This window comes from Neoarius graeffei, chromosome 8, assembly GCF_027579695.1.
Source record: "Neoarius graeffei isolate fNeoGra1 chromosome 8, fNeoGra1.pri, whole genome shotgun sequence".
Classification (NCBI taxonomy): Eukaryota; Metazoa; Chordata; class Actinopteri; order Siluriformes; family Ariidae; genus Neoarius; species Neoarius graeffei.
The window spans coordinates 64184719-64204765 of NC_083576.1; the positions used below are offsets into that span (position 1 = coordinate 64184719).

The following is a 20047-nucleotide window of genomic DNA, read 5'->3' on the forward strand; positions in this document are numbered from 1 at the left end:
AGCCTCCGTCCTCCTTCAACAACTTCATACGATTGTAACTGACAAATGAGACAAGGAGAGGTACTTGAGAGAGACACGCTGAGCTGAGATCAATGCGCCGCTCCTCTTGATCTGGAACCGCTTCATTAAGACGCGTTTATAAAGTCCGTATGCTGAACTTCCTCCCAATTCCGCCCAGCCGTTATAACCTCTCTATGGCTACAGGCTCGCAATCAGCAAGAACCTTCACTCACAGCTCTTCAATGGTGGGCTTTATGGAAAGCAATCATTTAAGCAAATGATGTGAGGTGCTGGTGCGCATCACCTAATAAATTAAAGTCCCATCTGCTATGCTAAACAGCTTTGATTTATTATTATTATTATTATTATTATTATTATTATTATTATTATTATTATTATTATTATATTTTTGAATGTATGTTTTATAGGCTTTATTTAATTAATATAGGCTACTGTATATTTTATATTCAACAAACTGCAAATAAAGGGTCAGTTAGGGTTTAAAATTTGGTATATAACCCAATCCTTTCTGAAATAAAGATTTCCTTTGGGGAAAAATATTTTGGGACATGTGGTTTTGTGTGTGTGTGTGTATATATATATATATCAGTCATTTTTTATTTACACATTGTAATTTACAATGTTCTATATTTAAAAGTACATTTATTTAACTCAAATGATTCAGCTATTATTTCGACTATGAGGCCTGTTCATGTAAATTAGAGCAGTAAGGAATAAGGAAAGCGGTTTATGGCTGCAGCATTTATTTTATTTCATAGCCAAACATCCAAATTTAGATCAAATGGAAATAGCCCTAGTAGGCTATAATCTGCAAATAAAAGTGTTTACTTGCAATAGCCTATACAATATTTGAAACATCTTTTCAAAAGAAATGAATACGCCTTGCTGAGCAGGCTACTTTAATAATGAAGTAAGTTTTGATTTAAATCTGTAACTTTTTTTTTTGGCAAATTTTTTTTCATCCTTCAATCAAAAGTAGGCTATAATTAAAATGTGATCAACCCCGACAAACCTCTGTCTCACTGCAGATCTTTCTCATGAATCTTCTTTATTCAAACAACAGGTAATTTATTTTGTTTCATGTTTAAGGAACGATGAATCAGCTGAAATAGGAACTTTTTTTCCTGTTTATTTTCTGTTATATGACACGGAACGATTTAACGTGAACAAAATGGCTGTGCGCTTGGTGTTTGCTTGGCTGCATGTGCGCATGCGCACCACACCTCAGCACGCAGCGCGGGGAGCAGGTATTGAGATCAGTGAGATAGTGAGATAGTGAGTGAGTGACGGGCTCGAGCTCAAAAGCTGTCTGATCATCGATCATATCACCAAGTGCACCAAGGTTTTCCGCGCTCTTACACTTCAATCCAGATTATCAGACGAATCAAACAGACGGTGTGGCCATCACTAAGCGACCTGACCTGAGTGCTGAATGAACATTAGGTGCAGGTCAGTTGTCAGACAGCTGTCCGGATCGGGACTGAGAGGAGACAGTGTGCACCTGCAGCCCGGTTCCTCGGACGCGCGAGAGGAATGTCGCGCACATGAAGTTATGGATTGCAAAAAGACTCTGATTACTTGCAGAAAACATTTTGTGGAGATTTGATAGGGGAACTGATTTTTTTTTTTTGGTGCTTTTTGGGAACGCATTCGGGGAACTGAGTTTGATCTGTCATTCCAGTACCAGTAATTTCGCACAATAATGTTCCAGCACAAAAAGTGTTTCACGATTGAATCTCTGGTGGGAAAAGACTCGAACTCCTCTAGCGCTGGAGATGAACCGATTCGCCCCACGGCTCTGCGGTACACCGAGTCTGTGCATCACCCGGCTCCGTTCGGCAGCTGCTTTCAGAACTCGGCTCGGACGCTGTACGGGAACGTTAACGTTAACGCAGACATGATGTTCCCGGATCCGGGCTCCCACTCGGCCAACTCTGCACTGGCACTGCGGCACCTGTCCATTCCCACCCAGCCCTTCTTCAGCCCGCACCAGCGGGACAGCCTGCACTTCTACCCCTGGGTGCTCAGAAACAGATACCTCGGACACCGCTTTCAAGGTCAGTAGGGGAAATAAATAAGTAGCCAAGCCCAATATAATATAATATAATATAATATAATATAATATAATATAATATAATATAATATAATATAATATAATATAATATAATATAAATCTTTTGGTTGAAGCATCTGAGCTGTATAAAAACACCTGATTTTGAAAGCCGGAATCTCCTATATTTCTAAACCATTTTGCATCTCATATCTCACAACTGAATCAGTAACAGGTGTGTTATTTTAGGCTGCAGGCCACAAAACCGCAAGCAAAATGTTATGCACATTCAAGCGCTGTCTCAAGCTCAAATGTCTTTTATTTCCCTATTGTCATTATTAGCAATAACATTAACCAACCCGCAGCGTGCGTCCTGTTTTCTCTCCGTTTAATTTATTTAGCGCAATTTCTACACACACACACACACACACACACACACACACACACACACACACACACACACACACACTGATGAGGCGCAGGAGCTCAGAAAAAAGTTTCAACCACGTGTCCTAACACAAGGAGAATAAATCCCTCTTCCATGCGTGAATTAAGCGCGTGTGTGTGTGTGTGTGTGTGTGTGTGTGAAGGATTGCACACTCAGGAAATGATAAAAGTGTATGGGCAAAAACGTGTTACACTGAAACGAAAAAAAAAAAAGGCCTCACCAGGTTATAACAAAAACCCTCAAAGTTTAAAATAAATAAATAAATAAATAAATAAATAAATTCATGTAAAACATGCGTTTCTGTTAATCAGGCTTTATGTCATATATGTCACTGGGCTATATATCACCTTTATTTAATTGGAAAGTCACTTTTGAACAGGAAAAAAAAAGGTATATTAAAAATTTTAAATAGTTCAGGAATTACATGTTTCACATTACAGAACATCACATGAAAGAAATCGTAAAAAAATGCAACAAAATAAATAAAGCTCATTATATATACACATAACCACTACAAACTAATTAAACAAATATTAAGCACATGTCATTTTTTAATCGAATGCTCTAAATTGTCATAATTTTTTTTTTTCTGGGTGAAGATATCTACTTTGCTCGTCATTGCTTGTTATTTTCTATTTATTTAATATTCAGCAGTGTTCATCTCTGAGCTATATAACAGACTAAAGGAAGCTTTCCAGCAGATTGAATTCACCAGATGATGACTGGTCCGAATATGAAAAGATCTGAAGGTTTGAGAACAAGATTTGCTTTTCTCTGTTATTTAAGATTTCTGGCATAAATATTCACTGATGCAAGAGTCGTCAATATTTAGTCTGTTCCTTATTTAACGAGATGATAATGGTATGATTATAACCGCTTCAGTTTATCAACTAGACAACCATTTAAAAAAAAAAAACCAAAAAATCAAATCAAACAAAAAAAAACCCCCAACAAAATCTAAGCCAAATGTTTTTGTTGAAGAGGAACAAATACATGATACCTATAAAACATGTTATTAAGTAAAATAATCCTATTTCATGGGGAAATGATCATGGCTGAATTGTCATGGATGATGAATAACTCAGTGTAAGAAGGTGAGTGGAGTACAGTAGTTTTCTACGAAACGCCTGATGTTAAAACGATTCTCTCAAACACAAGGACATATTCATAAATTTAGCAGAAGCTGTACAGAGTAATCAGATCTTCTAATATGTGTTCAGATTATTTGACTATGTTGTTTGTTCTAACATTTAGTGAATATCACTGATTGTGGGTGGTCTTGCTTACAAGGCAATTTGTTAAAGCAACAGATTCGCTGCGTCTGACATGGCTGTCCTTGCTGCAAGGCAAAGTGAGAAAGCTCAGCCACATCAGGTGTGCTGGGTGACGCACTCAGCTCAGCCAAAGGCCCTGGGGGAATAGGACTCAGGTAATTGGTGGAAGTCTGAGGTTGTTGTCGCTGTTACTCAGATCCGGGGACTCAGATATCTGAGTCTCTTTGTTTATAGACAGGGACGAGCCACTCACTGATGGTGTCCAATAACCTAGAAAAACACTGTTTGGACAAGACTAAATATAGCCGAGGGGATTGAGGAGGAAAGGATTACCTATCATGAGTGTCACTTTTTTTTGTCAGCACTAATGTGTATATAGGATTTTAACTTAAGTCATTTCCTGAACGAGCAAAAAGCATGCGTCTGTGTCCTTAGATCTCTCATGCAGCACAGTGTAAACAGGATCCCTGTCTAGCCTGCTGTTGTACATATGCAAGGTTTTGTGTTATGGGTGCATCCAGTAGCCTGTTGTATTGTTTTAGCCTGGAGAAACAGACTGCTCGCTATTTGCAATTATTCTCTCTCCTGTGACTTTGTGTATTGTCATATTACTTTAAAATACAAGGGAAGCTAATTTAATGCTTTTAACAATCATTCAAACTTTTGAAGAAGCTTTACTCAACGTTCATCCCTCTTCATAAACAAACAGAATATTTTTGCATTAGGTTTTTATTTATTCTGAGCATATTTCTTATCTTAAATGAAGAAAATAAAATGAAACATAATGATTCACTGCTTATTCAATTTCTTTGTCCAAGGCAGCAGGAATTAATATTTTTATTTGAATAACCGTTATTTTTGTCAAGTCTGAAAATGTAGTGTTTAGTATTTATACTCGTGTGGCAGTCACTTCATACAAAATATTTCTACAACAGAAATATTTTTACATCCAATTTTTGTATAGTGTGCAATCAGGCTGTATTTAAATGTTATTCAGATTTAAACCGCACTCGGATCGGAGGCTGAATTGGCGGCTGTTGCGCTCTGGTTGCAGACCAAATGATCCAGTGTGTCTTTATTTCCCACTGTATGCCACCCTTCTCTCTGCCTTTAATGAGAGCAGTACTGACAAGACCAAGCTTGTTTGTGCCAAGGGAATGCTAGTAAAGCTGATCTGGGTGCCATCTGGTTCCCTTTTCCTCATGGCAGGGGCATCCTTGCCATGGATAGGCCAGGGACTGTTTGAGCCCAAACCCCCGGAGGGGCTGCCGGCTCTTCAGGAGGCCTAAATCTCCATCACGACCCGCCACTATGTTCCACCAGCTCTCTCGAAGGAGACCGCAAGGTGATGCCACACATGGAGATGATGCCAGTCTGAATACTATATATATAGCCAAATTATATCTAAACTCTACATTCAGGGATTTAGAATATGGCTTGAATAGCAACTGTTGTAAAATGCCATCTTTATTTTTGCCCCTTTTCAGAGCACGATTGTAGTGATAGTAGTCCCAGGATGACTTTTCAACACGTTCTGACCTCATGGGGCTGTTTACATTTTTCCTCTCAGCCAGGCGTTGGCTACTTGCATTTTAGCTCTGATGTTCAAAGGGTTTTGCAGCACTCCAGCTGAAAACAACTGTCATTGAAAGTTCTTTGGCAGGTAATGTGTACCCGTCAGTAAACGAGGTAAAGTGCACACCTTATTAGGAGCTCTGCAAACCTCTGTTATTGAGAGCATTCTACAAGATGCCATAAGACTATTTTTTAAAAATACAAATGCTTTGTGAATAAGCAAACCGAACCAGCTCTTTATTTTCATGGTCTTCTCATGGACAGTTCAGTTGCTGAGAATAGGCTAACTGAGGGACTCTGAAATTATATAGTTTTCCTGTGATTGCTTATTGAAAGAGTCTGAAAGAATCAATTCAGATGCGTTGTCTTCAGATACAGAAGAAATCCTGGTCTGAGCAGCTTCATGGTAATCCGCTTTTCACTCACTGTGGATGTACATTGTACGCTACAGGCATTCAGTAGATGCTTTTATCCAGAGCGACGTACAACATACTCAAAACAGCCTGACGAGCAGTAGGAGGTTACGTGCCTTGCTCAAGGGCACTGGTCTAGGGAATTGAACCAGCAACCTTTTGGTCCCAAAGCTGCTTCTTTAACCATTAGGCCATAGCTTCCCGTTGAACGGATGTCATTGGGGCTCTTTTGTACTGAAGTCTGGTACATCTTTATAGTTGTTCTGATGACGTTTCCGTATTGAATTGCTTGTATGCATGCATGCATGCACATGCACAGTAAAATCACCCATGAAGGATAAACATAGTTAAATTAATCTTCATAACTAATCTAATTTAATTAGATTTAGACCTAACGGAACAAAATTTCTGCAAAAAACATTTTGTATCGTTACATTTTTTGTACTTACTCAAAAATAAAAAAGAAAACTTTGAAAGTGGACAGGTGAAGGCATCATGAGATTTAAATACGCACTAAACGTATTTGTATGCCTAGCTAATTTCCAAAAATGTGGTTGATGTTACAGCATCTATTCAGAAGTCGTGTATGCTGATTATGAACATCTGTTGGTGCACACCTGCGCTCTGATACATTTTGGTTAGTTTTTCATTAACAATAGCTCATCGTGTCCCACCTCAGTGGCCTGCACTGTCCGAAGCTTCAACCGCTCCGATGGGACAAACTTTGTTTGTGCGTGCCTGCGGTTATGCTTTTGCTGAATGTTCTTTTCAAGGCTGACACATCCCATCTCTGAGTTATAGATCCATTTGTTTATGAAAAATGCTTCGCCGCTTCTGTGTGTTTTTTAATAAACGGCATATGGACTTGGTCTGCCAGATGCAGCCTGTGGTGGGATGAAGGTCACACACCCCATGGAACTGATAATGACCGCATTTTACTATCGCGTTATGTTGAAAGAAATGAGACAAAATGTGGGGGCTTTACATTTGCTTAACTGCCTATCAAAATTCATAGCAATTGTTTTTGCATCTTTTCATGCTAAGATATTTACTTAGGATGCGACATTGAGACGTTACAGCCATGTATTTGTATGAAAATCAGGGTGATGGTGTGTGATGGAAAAATACATCTGAATGCCGTCCCTTTCAGTAAAACAAAATCATTTGCGCATGGTTTACCGGCGTGAATGTGGTTAGCACTGGCTACCGATATTAGCAATTCAGAAATTCACATTACTTTTGCACATCCACTTTGATTATTGGCTGAAAAATATTATTACATGATAATAACAATTTTATTATATATTATAATTCATTTACATTGCATTTTTCTAAATTAGCCTTAGTAATGATAATAGAAGTTTTTATTTGGTTAGAAATATGATCATGCATGCTAACAAATAGCAGACAAATAGATGCCAATATAATCGGACTATTTACAAGCCACAAAACTATATAAGGTTATTTCAGTACTTTGCAAGACATCTCTCAGCCTATACATCTTTCATGCTCTCTTGTGCAGGTGAGGACAACAGCCCGGAAAACCTGCTGCTGCATGGACCATTCTCACGCAAGCCCAAGCGCATCCGTACAGCCTTCTCGCCCTCACAGCTGCTGCGACTGGAGCGCGCTTTTGAGAAGAACCACTACGTCGTGGGTGCTGAGCGCAAGCAGCTGGCCAATGGCCTCTGCCTTACTGAGACTCAGGTAAGAGAGATAAAAAGAGATCGACTCAACAGCTCCTAAACACACACACACACACACACACACACACACACACACACACACACACACACACACACACACACACACACATGAGAACACATTCCACGTAACTGAGCAAGCAGGATGTGGTGAACACATATACTTTCTTCAGGCCTACATCATGTCATCACAGGACAGAAGTCAGTCGTCCTTCACTACCCTGGGTTGGGCCTAAAGAATGCCAAGACATGTATTCAACATGCATTTAAAGTTGTATTTCACAATCAGCATTACACACGCATGCTTGTTGACGCAAGTGCTACTGACGATCTGCAGCAGCTCAGTGTTTTCAGTTGAGTCAGGTTGGCTTAGGGGTATTTTAACAGGTAGTACATTTGTAAAACTATTATTCATATATGTATTTACTTGGAGCAATTCCGGTCTTTATTTCTTTGGAACGTGTTAAAATGTCCATGTAAAACACTGATAACAGAATGCGTTTCACTAGACAGCCTGCCATAAGGATCAGACACGACTTCATCAACAGATGCAAAGAGAAAACCTCTTTACATGTTTCATGTCAAGAATCAGTAGAAAGAATGTCGCTGGCAATGTATGAAAAAGAAATGAATATTTAACAGTTATTCCACAAAATCGAGTCGTACATGAGCCATGTACAATGAGACTGAGTCGAATAACTGTTTTATTCTATCCATATTCACTGGATTTTGAGAAACAGAGCATTTTTATTTTTTATTTTTGCAAATTAAATAAATAAAAACTTTACACAAAATGTCCGACAAAACCATTTCCGCTTAGGATGTAAATAAACCGGCGGAATGAGAGTAGCAATTTGTGAAAAATGCTATAATAATTCTTGAAAAATAAAAAAAGGTACATTCTTACCATCAAATACTTTAATTCCATATTTTGTTTCTTTTTATTTTTTTTATTTTTTGGGGTTTTGTTTTCGAGTAGATTTTTTATTTCATCCTCGGTTGGCTCAGCAACAAGCCGCCATTTTGTTTTTCTCTACTCACGGTATATGAGCTGATAGCCTAGTAGTCGAGTAGCCAATCACACTCAAAAAAACCAATGGCTGTCTGTTACATGAACCTAAGTCTAACATGTAACAGTTAACATTTAGGTCACTCAACAAAATTGTTTCTGGCTAAGTTAACGCATTTTACTTGGGTGGAAATACTTTCCGTAATTTTATTATGTTCACTGAGCAAGTTATTTTTTTGAGTGCAGAGCACGCGATTGCTCATATCCAGTGAATGTGGATAGAATAAAGAGAGACTGAACTGTTGTATAAAAGAGACATAAAACCCTGTACATCCTTCCCAACTCTCTGAATTGCTACATGTTGTGTGGCAGCTGAAGAAATGATTCACGAAATGATAATTTATGATTTATTGACTCCAAAAAAGTCAAAGCTGTCACTCTGAAAATGAATAACCTAACCGTGGATGGCAGGGTGGTGTAAGTGGTTAGCACAGTCACCTCACAGCAAGAAGGTTCTGGGTTTGAGCCCAGTGGCCGGTGGGGGCCTTTCTGTGTGGAGTTTGCATGGTGTCTGCGTAGGTTTCCTCCAAAGACATGTGGTTAGGTTAATATTGGATGGTCTTGGGCTGAGGTGCTGCCCAATGCTCTGGGTATGTGTGTGTTCACTGCTTTAGATGGGTTAAATGCAGAGAGGAATTTCACAAGTGTGATGAATAAAGTTGTGCTTTCTTTTTCTTTCAAAGACCTAGAATGATGTTCATAAGAAATGTTCTCTATATAGTGATGATTTGATGGCATGAAACAAAATCTATTTCTGTCTTTTGAAGGTAAAGGTGTGGTTTCAGAACCGGAGAACTAAGCACAAGAGGCAGAAACTGGAAGAGGAATCACCCGACCTGCAGCAGAAGAGAAAGGGAAACCAGCATGTGAACCGCTGGAGAGTAGCTACTCAGCAGGGCAACCCGGACGACATAGACGTCATCTCTGAGGACTAATGTCATGAATGCACGTATAAACTCTCTGCACGTCAGTCATATATAGTGGGAGGAAAAAAAAACCCAGAAAAGAAATAATAAACAATCGAAGCTAATACCATTCGAGTTCCAGACCTAGTCATGAATCGACTTGGCTGTTAAAACCAAGGAATGGAAATCTGTGCTGTCAGCTGAAAAATTATGTGTGAGCGGGCACAGCGAGGATGCCTCAGCTCGAACTGCTCCAAAAGATTTGATTCCAAGACTTCTTGTATGCAATACAAACAGACCTCTACAGTTTGGGACTCTATCACAGAGCAACAAAGAGCGTCTCGTTTTTCCACTCCTCCCCTCTACTGTCCATTTGAACATTTCCATCTCAATGTATTATGTTCTCTCTGGTTAAGACAACATTTGGATGGATTGTTTGTTTTGTACTGTTGAAATGTCAAACTGTTCAACCACATAGTTTAATTTTCTACCGAAGTCGAACTCTCAGCCTTAGATGTACCTTGAGATATTTTGTGGATTTCTGTGTTATGCAATGTTTAAACAAAAAAAGTAAAATTTTTTTTTACCCTCAGCAACGAGCAGTAGGTTTTTAATGAACATATGGCATTGACGCAGAACTGACAGATCTCCTGTTATATTGCATTAAGGCATTTGAACAGTGAAAATATTTTATTTGTTCAGAATGAGCAAACTTTTCTATGCATTTGAGTGCCAAGTTTCACTGATGTCAGGGTTTAAGCAAGAAACCTAATTTGTTGTTAAATGTCTTACCACAGTATGTAAAAGAAGTTGGGAATTATTTTCCTTTGGTTTTCATTATGGCTCAAATTTAAAAGTGAAAAATCAACAGAAAGAATATGATTAACTATGATTAACTAATTGAGAAAAATCATTTCCGTCATGGTGAAAACGAGAACATTTGTATTGTATCATTTAATGTCCAGAAACAGTGTGTAGCACTTCATGACGGATTTTTGGTTGAACAAGGATAAGAGATTGCACTGTAGCCCTACCAGTTCTTTTTTATCTGTTGTCTTGAAATTCTTGTTTTGTACTTGTTTCCTGTTTCCTGCAGATGATTAGATAATTAAACAAACAAACAAACAAACAAACAAACAAACAAACAAACAAACAAACAAACAAACACTGATCCGACTAAGGGATTATTCATCACTTTTCCACACCTGGTACGAAGAAAAATGCTAAAATTATTTATCGTATAGTTTTTTGTAATCATCATGATTAAAAAAAAAGGATGGTTTTGATTTTTTCCCTGTTTTTTTTTTCTCTGTTGCAGATCATTTCCTTTCAACTTACTCATTTAAAGATAAAGACTTATCTTTAGTGGCTTGCCTTAACCACTAGACTCAAAGAGAAGCGTTATAGTCAAACAAATCAAACCCAAACAATCACATACATATTTATATATAGAAGAACGTATATAATGATAAGTGCAGATATGCAAATTACTTTTGTTTTCTTTTAGTTTTATATTGACTTAGCCATGTTGAAACTGTGGTGATTTCCTCGCCTGCCCATTAAAGCTGTCCTCATTAAATCTGTCCTCCAAGTAGGGCCTAATTATTTTCATCTGTTGTGTGATTCTCACCTCCGATCCATCTTTTCCATGTCTGGGTGTGTTTGCAAGGTTGGAAAACAGATGAGATCCAGCTCTCATGAGTTAAAGGCTCTGGGCTTCAAATTTCTACAAGGCGAAAGATTAATCCATGTCACCTTTATGCATTGTGATTTACACCTGTTAATTCTTCAGGCCTGGAGCAACCGAGACATGTGAGATCGGCATCTTTCTCACCACCTCTTCACAATAGACAGCTTCATTATCGTTGTATATGCATATAAACTGTGAAAGACAATGTAAGAACAAATTATTCATGTTCTTCATAATTGGTGACAATATAGCACCATTTAGATCCAAAGCATGAATAATGCACAGACCTGAGAGCAAATTATTTCAGGTTAAATGCTAGTAATGTCAACAGAGAAAAACGCAGTAGGCAAAAGAGACGATTGTTTGATGTGAGATAAAGCTCTTACTGAATTTTGTGAGCTTTCACACTCTCGACAAAAAACATATGACTGTGGCTATCACAAGTTCCAACCACAACACCCACTAAATGTGTGCTTCTATTTTCATTCCTTGCCTTAGAATAAATCTTGTGCTCTCGAAGTTCATGACAAAGAAGTGTTCAGTAATGGAGTGTAGCCATGAAGTCAAACTATTTCCCACTTCTACCTGCCTCCTGTCGTTGCCGTGGAAACGGCGAGGTGTAAACAAAGGAACAGATGGTAGCAAATCTTGGAGGTGTAGAGACAAGTCTGTGTTCTTTCGCCAGCTCCATTAAGTCAAGTAGTTCCGCTAAACCACGCTAATTTGATCCGTTGCTGCAAAGCTGATTCGTGCGCTGAGATTCATTAGCAAACAATAACTGCTATTGTCAGGGTTTTTTTTAAAAATAAAAGCTATGTGGTATTAAAATATTACTTATTTATGGCTTCAAAAGCATTTTTTTTTAACAGACTTACATTCCTACCCAATCTCATGACAGGTTGTATGAAAGCATTGCATTGGGGTCCAAAACTATTGATGTTTCATGTTAGTTATTATAAATGACTATTAATGGTAGCCAGGACCTTCTCATGAGACTGTTTTTATTTATTTATTTTTTTGATGATTGGTACAGTTCTTGGAAATGGCTTCGGTTTTATTAGATTTCTTGCTTGGGGAGCTCAAACATGTGGTGCCCTCTGGAAAGAATGGGAAAAATTCCCTGTAATGTTTTTTATACCCTTCTAATCAACTTAATATTCAAACATATTTGCCAGTAAATACTATGAATTATTTAATAAACAGACTATAATGGGCGGCACGATGGTGTAGTGGTTAGCGCTGTCACCTCACAGCAAGAAGGTCCGGGTTTGAGCCCCGTGGCAGGAGTTTGCATGTTCTCCCCGTGTCCGCGTGGGTTTCCTCCGGGTGCTCCGGTTTCCCCCACAGTCCAAAGACATGCAGGTTAGGTTAACTGGTGACTCTAAATTGACCGTAGGTGTGAATGTGAGTGTGAATGGTTGTCTGTGTCTATGTGTCAGCCCTGTGATGACCTGGCGACTTGTCCAGGGTGTACCCCGCCTTTCGCCCGTAGTCAGCTGGGATAGGCTCCAGCTTGCCTGCGACCCTGTAGAACAGGATAAAGCGGCTAGAGATAATGAGATGAGACAGACTATAACCTAGAGGATAGCTAAGCCATTACAAGAGTGAGGAAGGTCAATGTGGACCTGCAGACATGTCCTGAGAGTTTAAGGGCAGAAACAATGATCTCCCACAGCCTCGTTCATTACTATAAATATTAAGCTTCATTTTTGGTTTTGTTGACTATGTTCAAACTAATTCCAGAACTTCAGAACAGACTATGCTTACTGCTAAATAAGTGTTTTAATGAGGGTTATTCATATAATTACCCAAATAACTCATCCAATTATTGAGCAACAAGCTGCAACCTGCCAACTTTGATGTTACCTGTAACTGTTTCCAGCAAAATGTTGGAAGTAATACATCTCCATATTAATTTATCAAGTATATGTCAGCTGATGATACGATGAGACTATGTCAATTATGTGCATTTAACAAAAAATTGAGACTGATATAAGATTTGTTGAATTTTACTGTCCACATACAGCCAAGAATTTAGAAATTAGACTTACTCTGTAAAACATAAAACATTTTTTTTTCATATGATAATTAAATAATATTGGCTGGCTTTTTTTTCATGGTATATCAGCTATATTCCATTCAGCTAGCATGATATTGAATGATGAGTTCAACATCTTGCTAGCTGAATGGAATATATCTGATGTACCACAAAAAAGCCATTATTATTATTATTATTATTATTATTATTATTATTATATATACACACTCTTTTCCAGTTTTTCAATGTCTGTTGATATGTTTTTCTCTTGTAAATATGCGTAAAGAATATCTAATGAAGTTTTGGTAGCTTTTCGGGTGTTCAATGCGTCTTCCCGGTGAACAAAGAAAGACATGCACAGCAGAAAACTTTCTCATTGATTATTCACATTAGCTCAGACGTGTGATGTCATGTTATCTTGACAACCATGCAATATCGTAAACTATATTCGACGCTCATTCTCCATTGGGTAGAGTGACGTAATACACGTAGGATAAACGATATGCTCACAATATTGCCTGCTATCGAACCAAATGAATGAAACCCGCTCAAAGAGAATAGAACTCATGTTTTTATTCCATCAAAAAAGTGTCCTGTATGTATAATAAAGGACAATATTGTTATTATACAGTATTATACCATAATAAGTGCTGTTGTACATCATTGTTTCTATAGTAACAATTTACACAGGGACTTTTATGGTGGATGCACCACATACAAATGTATAAAACATGAGTATGGTAATTGTTAATATGATGAACCTTTTTGAAAGGACATGTATATTCAGCCTTTTTGTAAGGAGTCTGTAATGTCAGTACGGTGTAACTGTTAGAAATAAAGGAAGAGCTTTACCTTTTTTCAAACATGAGGAAGTCTTCAGGAAGGACGGCTTTGCAGTTTCTTGGTAAAATGACATAATACATTAATAAGAGTCTGATGTTTTTTATTCCCTACTTAGTACAGAATAAAAACGGTCTGATTAAATATTAGATGGGCTTTAATTTTTACTTAATTTCCATACTCGTCAAGTTCAGTTGTAGTGGGTGTTCAGCTGTACTTTAGTAATGATTGAAAATTGTTGAATCACTGCATGCGTCCATATTTTTGGTCTGTAATGAAGCTGACAGCAAAAGTAGGTCATTTCGTTTATGACTGACAATTATAATCATAAAAGCTGAGCACATTGTTTTTAATATGAAAGCTGCTGCTGCTGACAGGAGAACTAAAGCATCTCCCTGAGATAGAAGTGTGCAGGGATTAGGGGTGTCTGGACTTGAGCAAGGGAAAGTCCATTCTAGTTCAATTTTACATGCTTCTGCAAACTTTATTCACAGAACATGCTTCTCTGCCTATTAGACAATTTTGTCATCACAGCCATGATTTATAGTTTTATAAAATGAAGCAGCTTTTTCAAAATGGATACGATTCATAAAGTTAAAACCACGTTAAAGGTGTCAATAATCACACAAAACAAGGAAATCATAAATGTTGAAACATTATATATATATATATATATATATATATATATATATATATATATATATATATATATATATATATATAAATAAAACTTATTGCTTTCATAATCATCTTTATTTCATTTCCTGAGTCATCAGGACCTCGCAATAATTTTTTTCTCTTTTTTTTTTTATTGAATTGTCTGTGTTGATTTGCAGCATGAAATTGCCGTACGTCTGATGATACCATGACAAGAGGCACTGTGATTTACAACACAAATGATATGATAATTACAGGCTGGCAAGTTTCAGGAGCTAGTTAGCCAGTTTTATGGACTGGAAGAGCTTGTTTCCTCTGCTGCCACCTGTTTGGTCTGTATGGATTGGCTGTGGGCTACTTGAGAAAAGGAAAGCAGCCACCCAATTATAGGGTACTGCCAGTCATGTCTAGATGTGTAATTGATTGGTTTTTGTGAATCAGCATTAAGGTTCTAATTAATGCACAATAACACTTGCCAATTAAGTGAAATGTCTGTGAGATCGAATAAAAAGATCACATTCTTTGGCACCTTGGAGACACTGACTTTTTTTTTCAAAGCCATGTCTCATTTGACAAAATGTATTGCATCAGACATTAGCGAATCGATGTGCGTACCCAAAATAAACACAGCACTTTCTGTGTTTAGATAGCAATTAATCTAACTGTCTGAAGCAATCCACTTCTGAATTTTCACAAAACACCTTTCTGTCGAAATCATGTGTTTGTAAAACACACGCACTGGTCATAACTGCTGCTGTGATAAAACCTATGAACAGCGTGCAGCAGTTGGAAAACTCAGCATGATGGGAGTGTTCAGTGCTCATGCAAGTAGCCAATTATAACTGAGTCATGACACTTGCTTGAATAAACTCATGACAGTTCCCAGTGCTTGCATACATGATATCACCTACAGGCCTGAATACATTTGCTGACCACACAAAGGAAACACAAAAAAGCCTGCAACGCTCATTGTTCTTCTCACCATATTGTGCATGTGATCAGAAATCCAAAGAGAATTCTATGTGCAATTTGTTTTCATTCAATCCAGAGACACGTTTATGGAGCTGTCTCAGAAAAATAAAAATGCAGAAGCAGGCCTTTATCAGAGACTAATAGTTTACACATATTCATGCCATTCTGTTTATGTCGGAAACACTTCTTAAACAGACTTGTAGCTCATTAAGTCCACTTATAGCCAAAGCTACTTTGCGTGTGCTCGGCGAGTGTAAAAATACCACAGATATTACAGTATCATATCACACCGGTGATTAATAAACACTGATGAGAAGGCTTTCTTTGCCTGCCAACGCCTCTTCTCCAGGCTCGGCTATAAAACTGACGCGTGTCCCCATCGGCAATTGCCAGACAGTGAGAATCAACACTCGACAGCAGGCTTTCTCCAACGTGATCACACATCCGCTGTTTGTGTGCTGGTGCTTTACTATTTAAAGGGGCACAGGCCAGTTTTGGGACAGGCCTAAACTAATTTGTGGTTCCATCCCGATCTCATATAAAATATAAAATAGAAAACTATTGCTAAAACTGACCCTGGGCCTCAGGGGCATCACAGCAGGAGGAAGCTCACTATCATAACTTCGTGAATTGGGGCTTGGACTAAAAACTATGAAATTTCAAATGGGCCGAGAGAAACTACTCTTACACAGGTTCCAGAAAATCAGAGCAGTCTCTGACTTGCACTTACTTGAACTAATTGTGAACCCTAATAATCTCTGAATCTTAGTTAATCTCAGCTAAATTCTGCTCTGCATACTTAATAGGCTTAAGTCTTAACCGCATCACCTACACCTGAAACACGTTTTTGTATGCATGCTCATTTGCAAATCTTTACTCACTCAAATAGTTTGTACTTTACATCGTCATCCCCTCAGTTGACTGTACCTATTCACCTGCATTACACTTTTCTACAGCACTGAGATGTTCCAGTCAAAACCCTTCACTTGTAAACATGTACACTGGCAGCATGACCAGTGATTCATGTATGTAGAATAAAGGTTTTAGGTGCATGAATTATGATTCATATTTACAACATGGGCATTAAGATGTAAATTAGGATTTGTGGGGGACTCCATGATTAGGGTGACATGTCCTATTGATATTACATATACAAATATGTAAAATAAAGATAGATGACATTCTATAGTTAGGTAAAGTATCCTAACCCACTATAACAACAGTACCAGTCAAAAGTTTGGACACAACTTCTAATTCACTGGTTTTTCATTATTTATATTACAGTGGTGCTTGAAAGTTTGCGAACCCTTTAGAATTTTCTATATTTTTGTATAAATATGACCTAAAACATCAGATTTTCACACAAGTCCTAAAACTAGATAAAAAAAAGAACCCAGTTAAACAAATGAGACAAAAATATTATACTTGGTCATTTATTTATTAAGGAAAATGATTCAATATTACATATCTGTGAGTGGCAAAAGTATGTGAACCTTTGCTTTCAGTATCTGGTGTAACCCCCTTGTGCAGCAATAACTGCAAATAAACGTTTCAGATAACTGTTGATCAGTCCTGCACACCGGCTTGGAGGAATTTTAGCCCATTCCTCCGTACAGAACAGCTTCAACTCTGGGACGTTGGTGGGTTTCTTCACATGAACTGCTCGCTTCAGGTCCTTCCACAACATTTTAATTGGATTAAGGTTGAGACTTTGATTTGGCCATTCCAAAACATTAACTTTATTCTTCTTTAACCATTCTTTGGTAGAACCACTTGTGTGCTTATGGTCGTTGTCTTGCTGCATGACCCACCTTCTCTTGAGATTCAGTTCATGGACAGATGTCCTGACATTTTCTTTTAGAATTCGCTGGTATAATTCAGAATTCATTGTTCCATCAATGATGGCAAGCCGTACTAGCCCAGATGGAGCAAAACAGTCCCAAACCATGATACTACCACCACCATGTTTCACAGATGTGATTAGGTTCTTATGCTGGAATGCAGTGTTTTCCTTTCCACCAAACATAACACTTCTCATTTAAACCAAAAAGTTGTATTTTGGTCTCGTCCATCCACAAAACATTTTTCCAATAGCCTTCTGGTTTGTACACGTGATCTTTAGCAAACTGCAGATGAGCAGCAGTGTTCTTTTTGGAGAGCAGTGGCTTTCTCCTTGCAACCCTGCCATGTACACCATTGTTGTTCAGTGTTCTCCTGATGGTGGACTCATGAACATTAACATTAGCCAATGTGAGAGAGGCCTTCAGTTGCTTAGAAGTTACCCTGGGGTCCTTTGTGACCTCACCAACTATTACACGCCTTACTCTTGGAGAGATCTTTGTTGGTTGACCACTCCTGGGGAGGGTAACAATGGTCTTGAATTTCCTCAATTTGTACACAATCTGTCTGACTGTGGATTGGTGGAGTCCAAACTCTTTAGAGATGGTTTTGTAACCTTTTCCAGCCTGATGAGCATCAACAATGCTTTTTCTGATGTCCTCAGAAGTCTCCTTTGTTCATGCCATGATACACTTCCACAAACATGTGCTGTGAAGATCAGACTTTGATAGATCCCAGTTCTTTAAATAAAACAGGGTGCCCACTCACACCTGATTGTCATCCCATTGATTGAAAACATCTGACTCTAATTTCACCTTCAAATTAACTGCTAATCCTAGAGGTTCACATACTTTTGCCACTCACAGAAATGTAATATTGGGTCATTTTCCTCAATAAGTAAATTAGCAAATATAATATTTTTGTCTCATTTGTTTAACCGGGTTCTCTTTATCTACTTTTAGGACTTATGCGAAAATCTGGTGATGTTTTAGGTCATATTTATGCAGAAATATAGAAAATTCTAAAGGGTTCACAAACTTTCAAGCACCACTGTAATTAAAATTCACTTCATGTCTTAAAGTAATGATGGATGTTGTTTCTCTCTACTTAGTTGAGCGGTTCTTGACACAATATGGATTACTACAGTTGTGCAATAGGGCTATTTACTGTATTTTTATTATTTATTATTTACTGTTTGATCTCAAACGCATTAAGAAGGCAAGAAATCACACTAATTAACTTTTGATGAGACACACCTGTTAATTGAAAAGCATTCCAGGTGACTACCTTATGAAGTTGGTTAAGATAATACTAATAGTGTACAAAGCATCATCAAGGTAAATGGTGGCAACTTTGAAGTAGTCAAAGTATAATATGAAACATATTTTGTTTGTTTTTTGACACTTTTTTCTTTACTACATAATTCCATTTATGTGCCAGATGTTATTTCATAGTTTTGATGTCTTTGTCTTGAAATATAAATATTAAAATGCTTCAAAATTACAACCCCAATTCCAAAAAAGTTGGGACGCTGTGTAAACTGTAAACTAAAACAGAACGTGATGATTTGCGAATCATGGAAACCCTATATTTCATTGAAAATAGTACAAAGACAACATATCAAATGTTGAAACTGAGACATTTTTATTGTTTTTTGAAAAATATATCCTCATTTTGAATTTAATGTCAGCAACACATTTCAGAAAAGTTGGGACAGGGGCAACAACAGACTGAAAAAGTTGTGTAATGCCAAAAAAAAAAGAAACTAATTTGGTTAATTGGCAACAGGTCAGTAACATGATTGGGTATAAAAAGAGCATCCCAGAGAGGCGGAGCCTCTCAGAAGTAAAGATGGGGAGGGGTTCACTGCTCTGTGAAAGACTGCGTGGGCAAATAGTGCAAGAATTTAAGAATAATGTTACTCAATATAAAATTGCAAAGAATTTGGGGATCACATCATCTATGGTACATAATATCACTAAAAGATTTAGAGAATCTGGAGAAATCTCTGTATGCAAAAGACAAGGCTGAAAACTGACATTGGATGCCGGTGAGGTTCAGGCCCTCAGGTGACACTGCATTAAAAGCAGACACGTGTCTGTAGTAGAAATCACTGTATGGACTCAGCAACACTTCAGAAAACCATCATCTATGCTACAAATCTATGCTAAAAATCTCAACCCTGTTACTTTTAACTCTGTTACTCATTTGAGTCCAATGTACAGCTATTTTCAGCAAAGAAACTTTGTAAAAATGACAGTGATGCCGGGTGGCATGGTGGTGTAGTGGTTAGCACTGTCACCTCACAGCAAGAAGGTCCGGGTTCGAGCCCTGTGGCCGGCGATGGCCTTTCTGTGCGGAGTTTGCATGTTCTCCCCGTGTCCGCGTGGGTTTCCTCCGGGTGCTCCGGTTTCCCCCACAGTCCAAAGACATGCAGGTTAGGTTAACTGGTGACTCTAAATTGACCGTAGGTGTGAATGGTTGTCTGTGTCTATGTGTCAGCCCTGTGATGACCTGGCGACTTGTCCAGGGTGTACCCCGCCTTTCGCCCGT

General features: G+C 38.1%; 1 protein-coding gene across 1 annotated transcript; it reads left to right on the top strand.

The window, feature by feature from the left end:
* The first annotated feature begins 1259 nt into the window (after nt 1-1259).
* Nucleotides 1260-10786, top strand: LOC132890202 (homeobox protein EMX1-like). Its single transcript, XM_060926986.1, has 3 exons — nt 1260-2078; nt 7304-7488; nt 9321-10786. The coding sequence occupies exons 1-3, from the start codon at nt 1724-1726 to the stop codon at nt 9486-9488; spliced, it is 708 nt and encodes a 235-aa protein (XP_060782969.1). The 5' UTR covers nt 1260-1723; the 3' UTR covers nt 9489-10786.
* Nucleotides 10787-20047: the final 9261 nt, after the last annotated feature.

What these genes read in the sequence shown, in the direction of transcription:
- LOC132890202 (XM_060926986.1), top strand. Translation starts at nt 1,724, where the DNA reads ATGTTCCAGCACAAAAAGTGTTTCACGATTGAATCTCTGGTGGGAAAA. An exon ending in CCTCGGACACCGCTTTCAAG is followed by an intron (nt 2,079 to 7,303) that starts GTCAGTAGGGGA and finishes TCTCTTGTGCAG; the next exon opens with GTGAGGACAACAGCCCGGAA. An exon ending in TCTGCCTTACTGAGACTCAG is followed by an intron (nt 7,489 to 9,320) that starts GTAAGAGAGATA and finishes TGTCTTTTGAAG; the next exon opens with GTAAAGGTGTGGTTTCAGAA.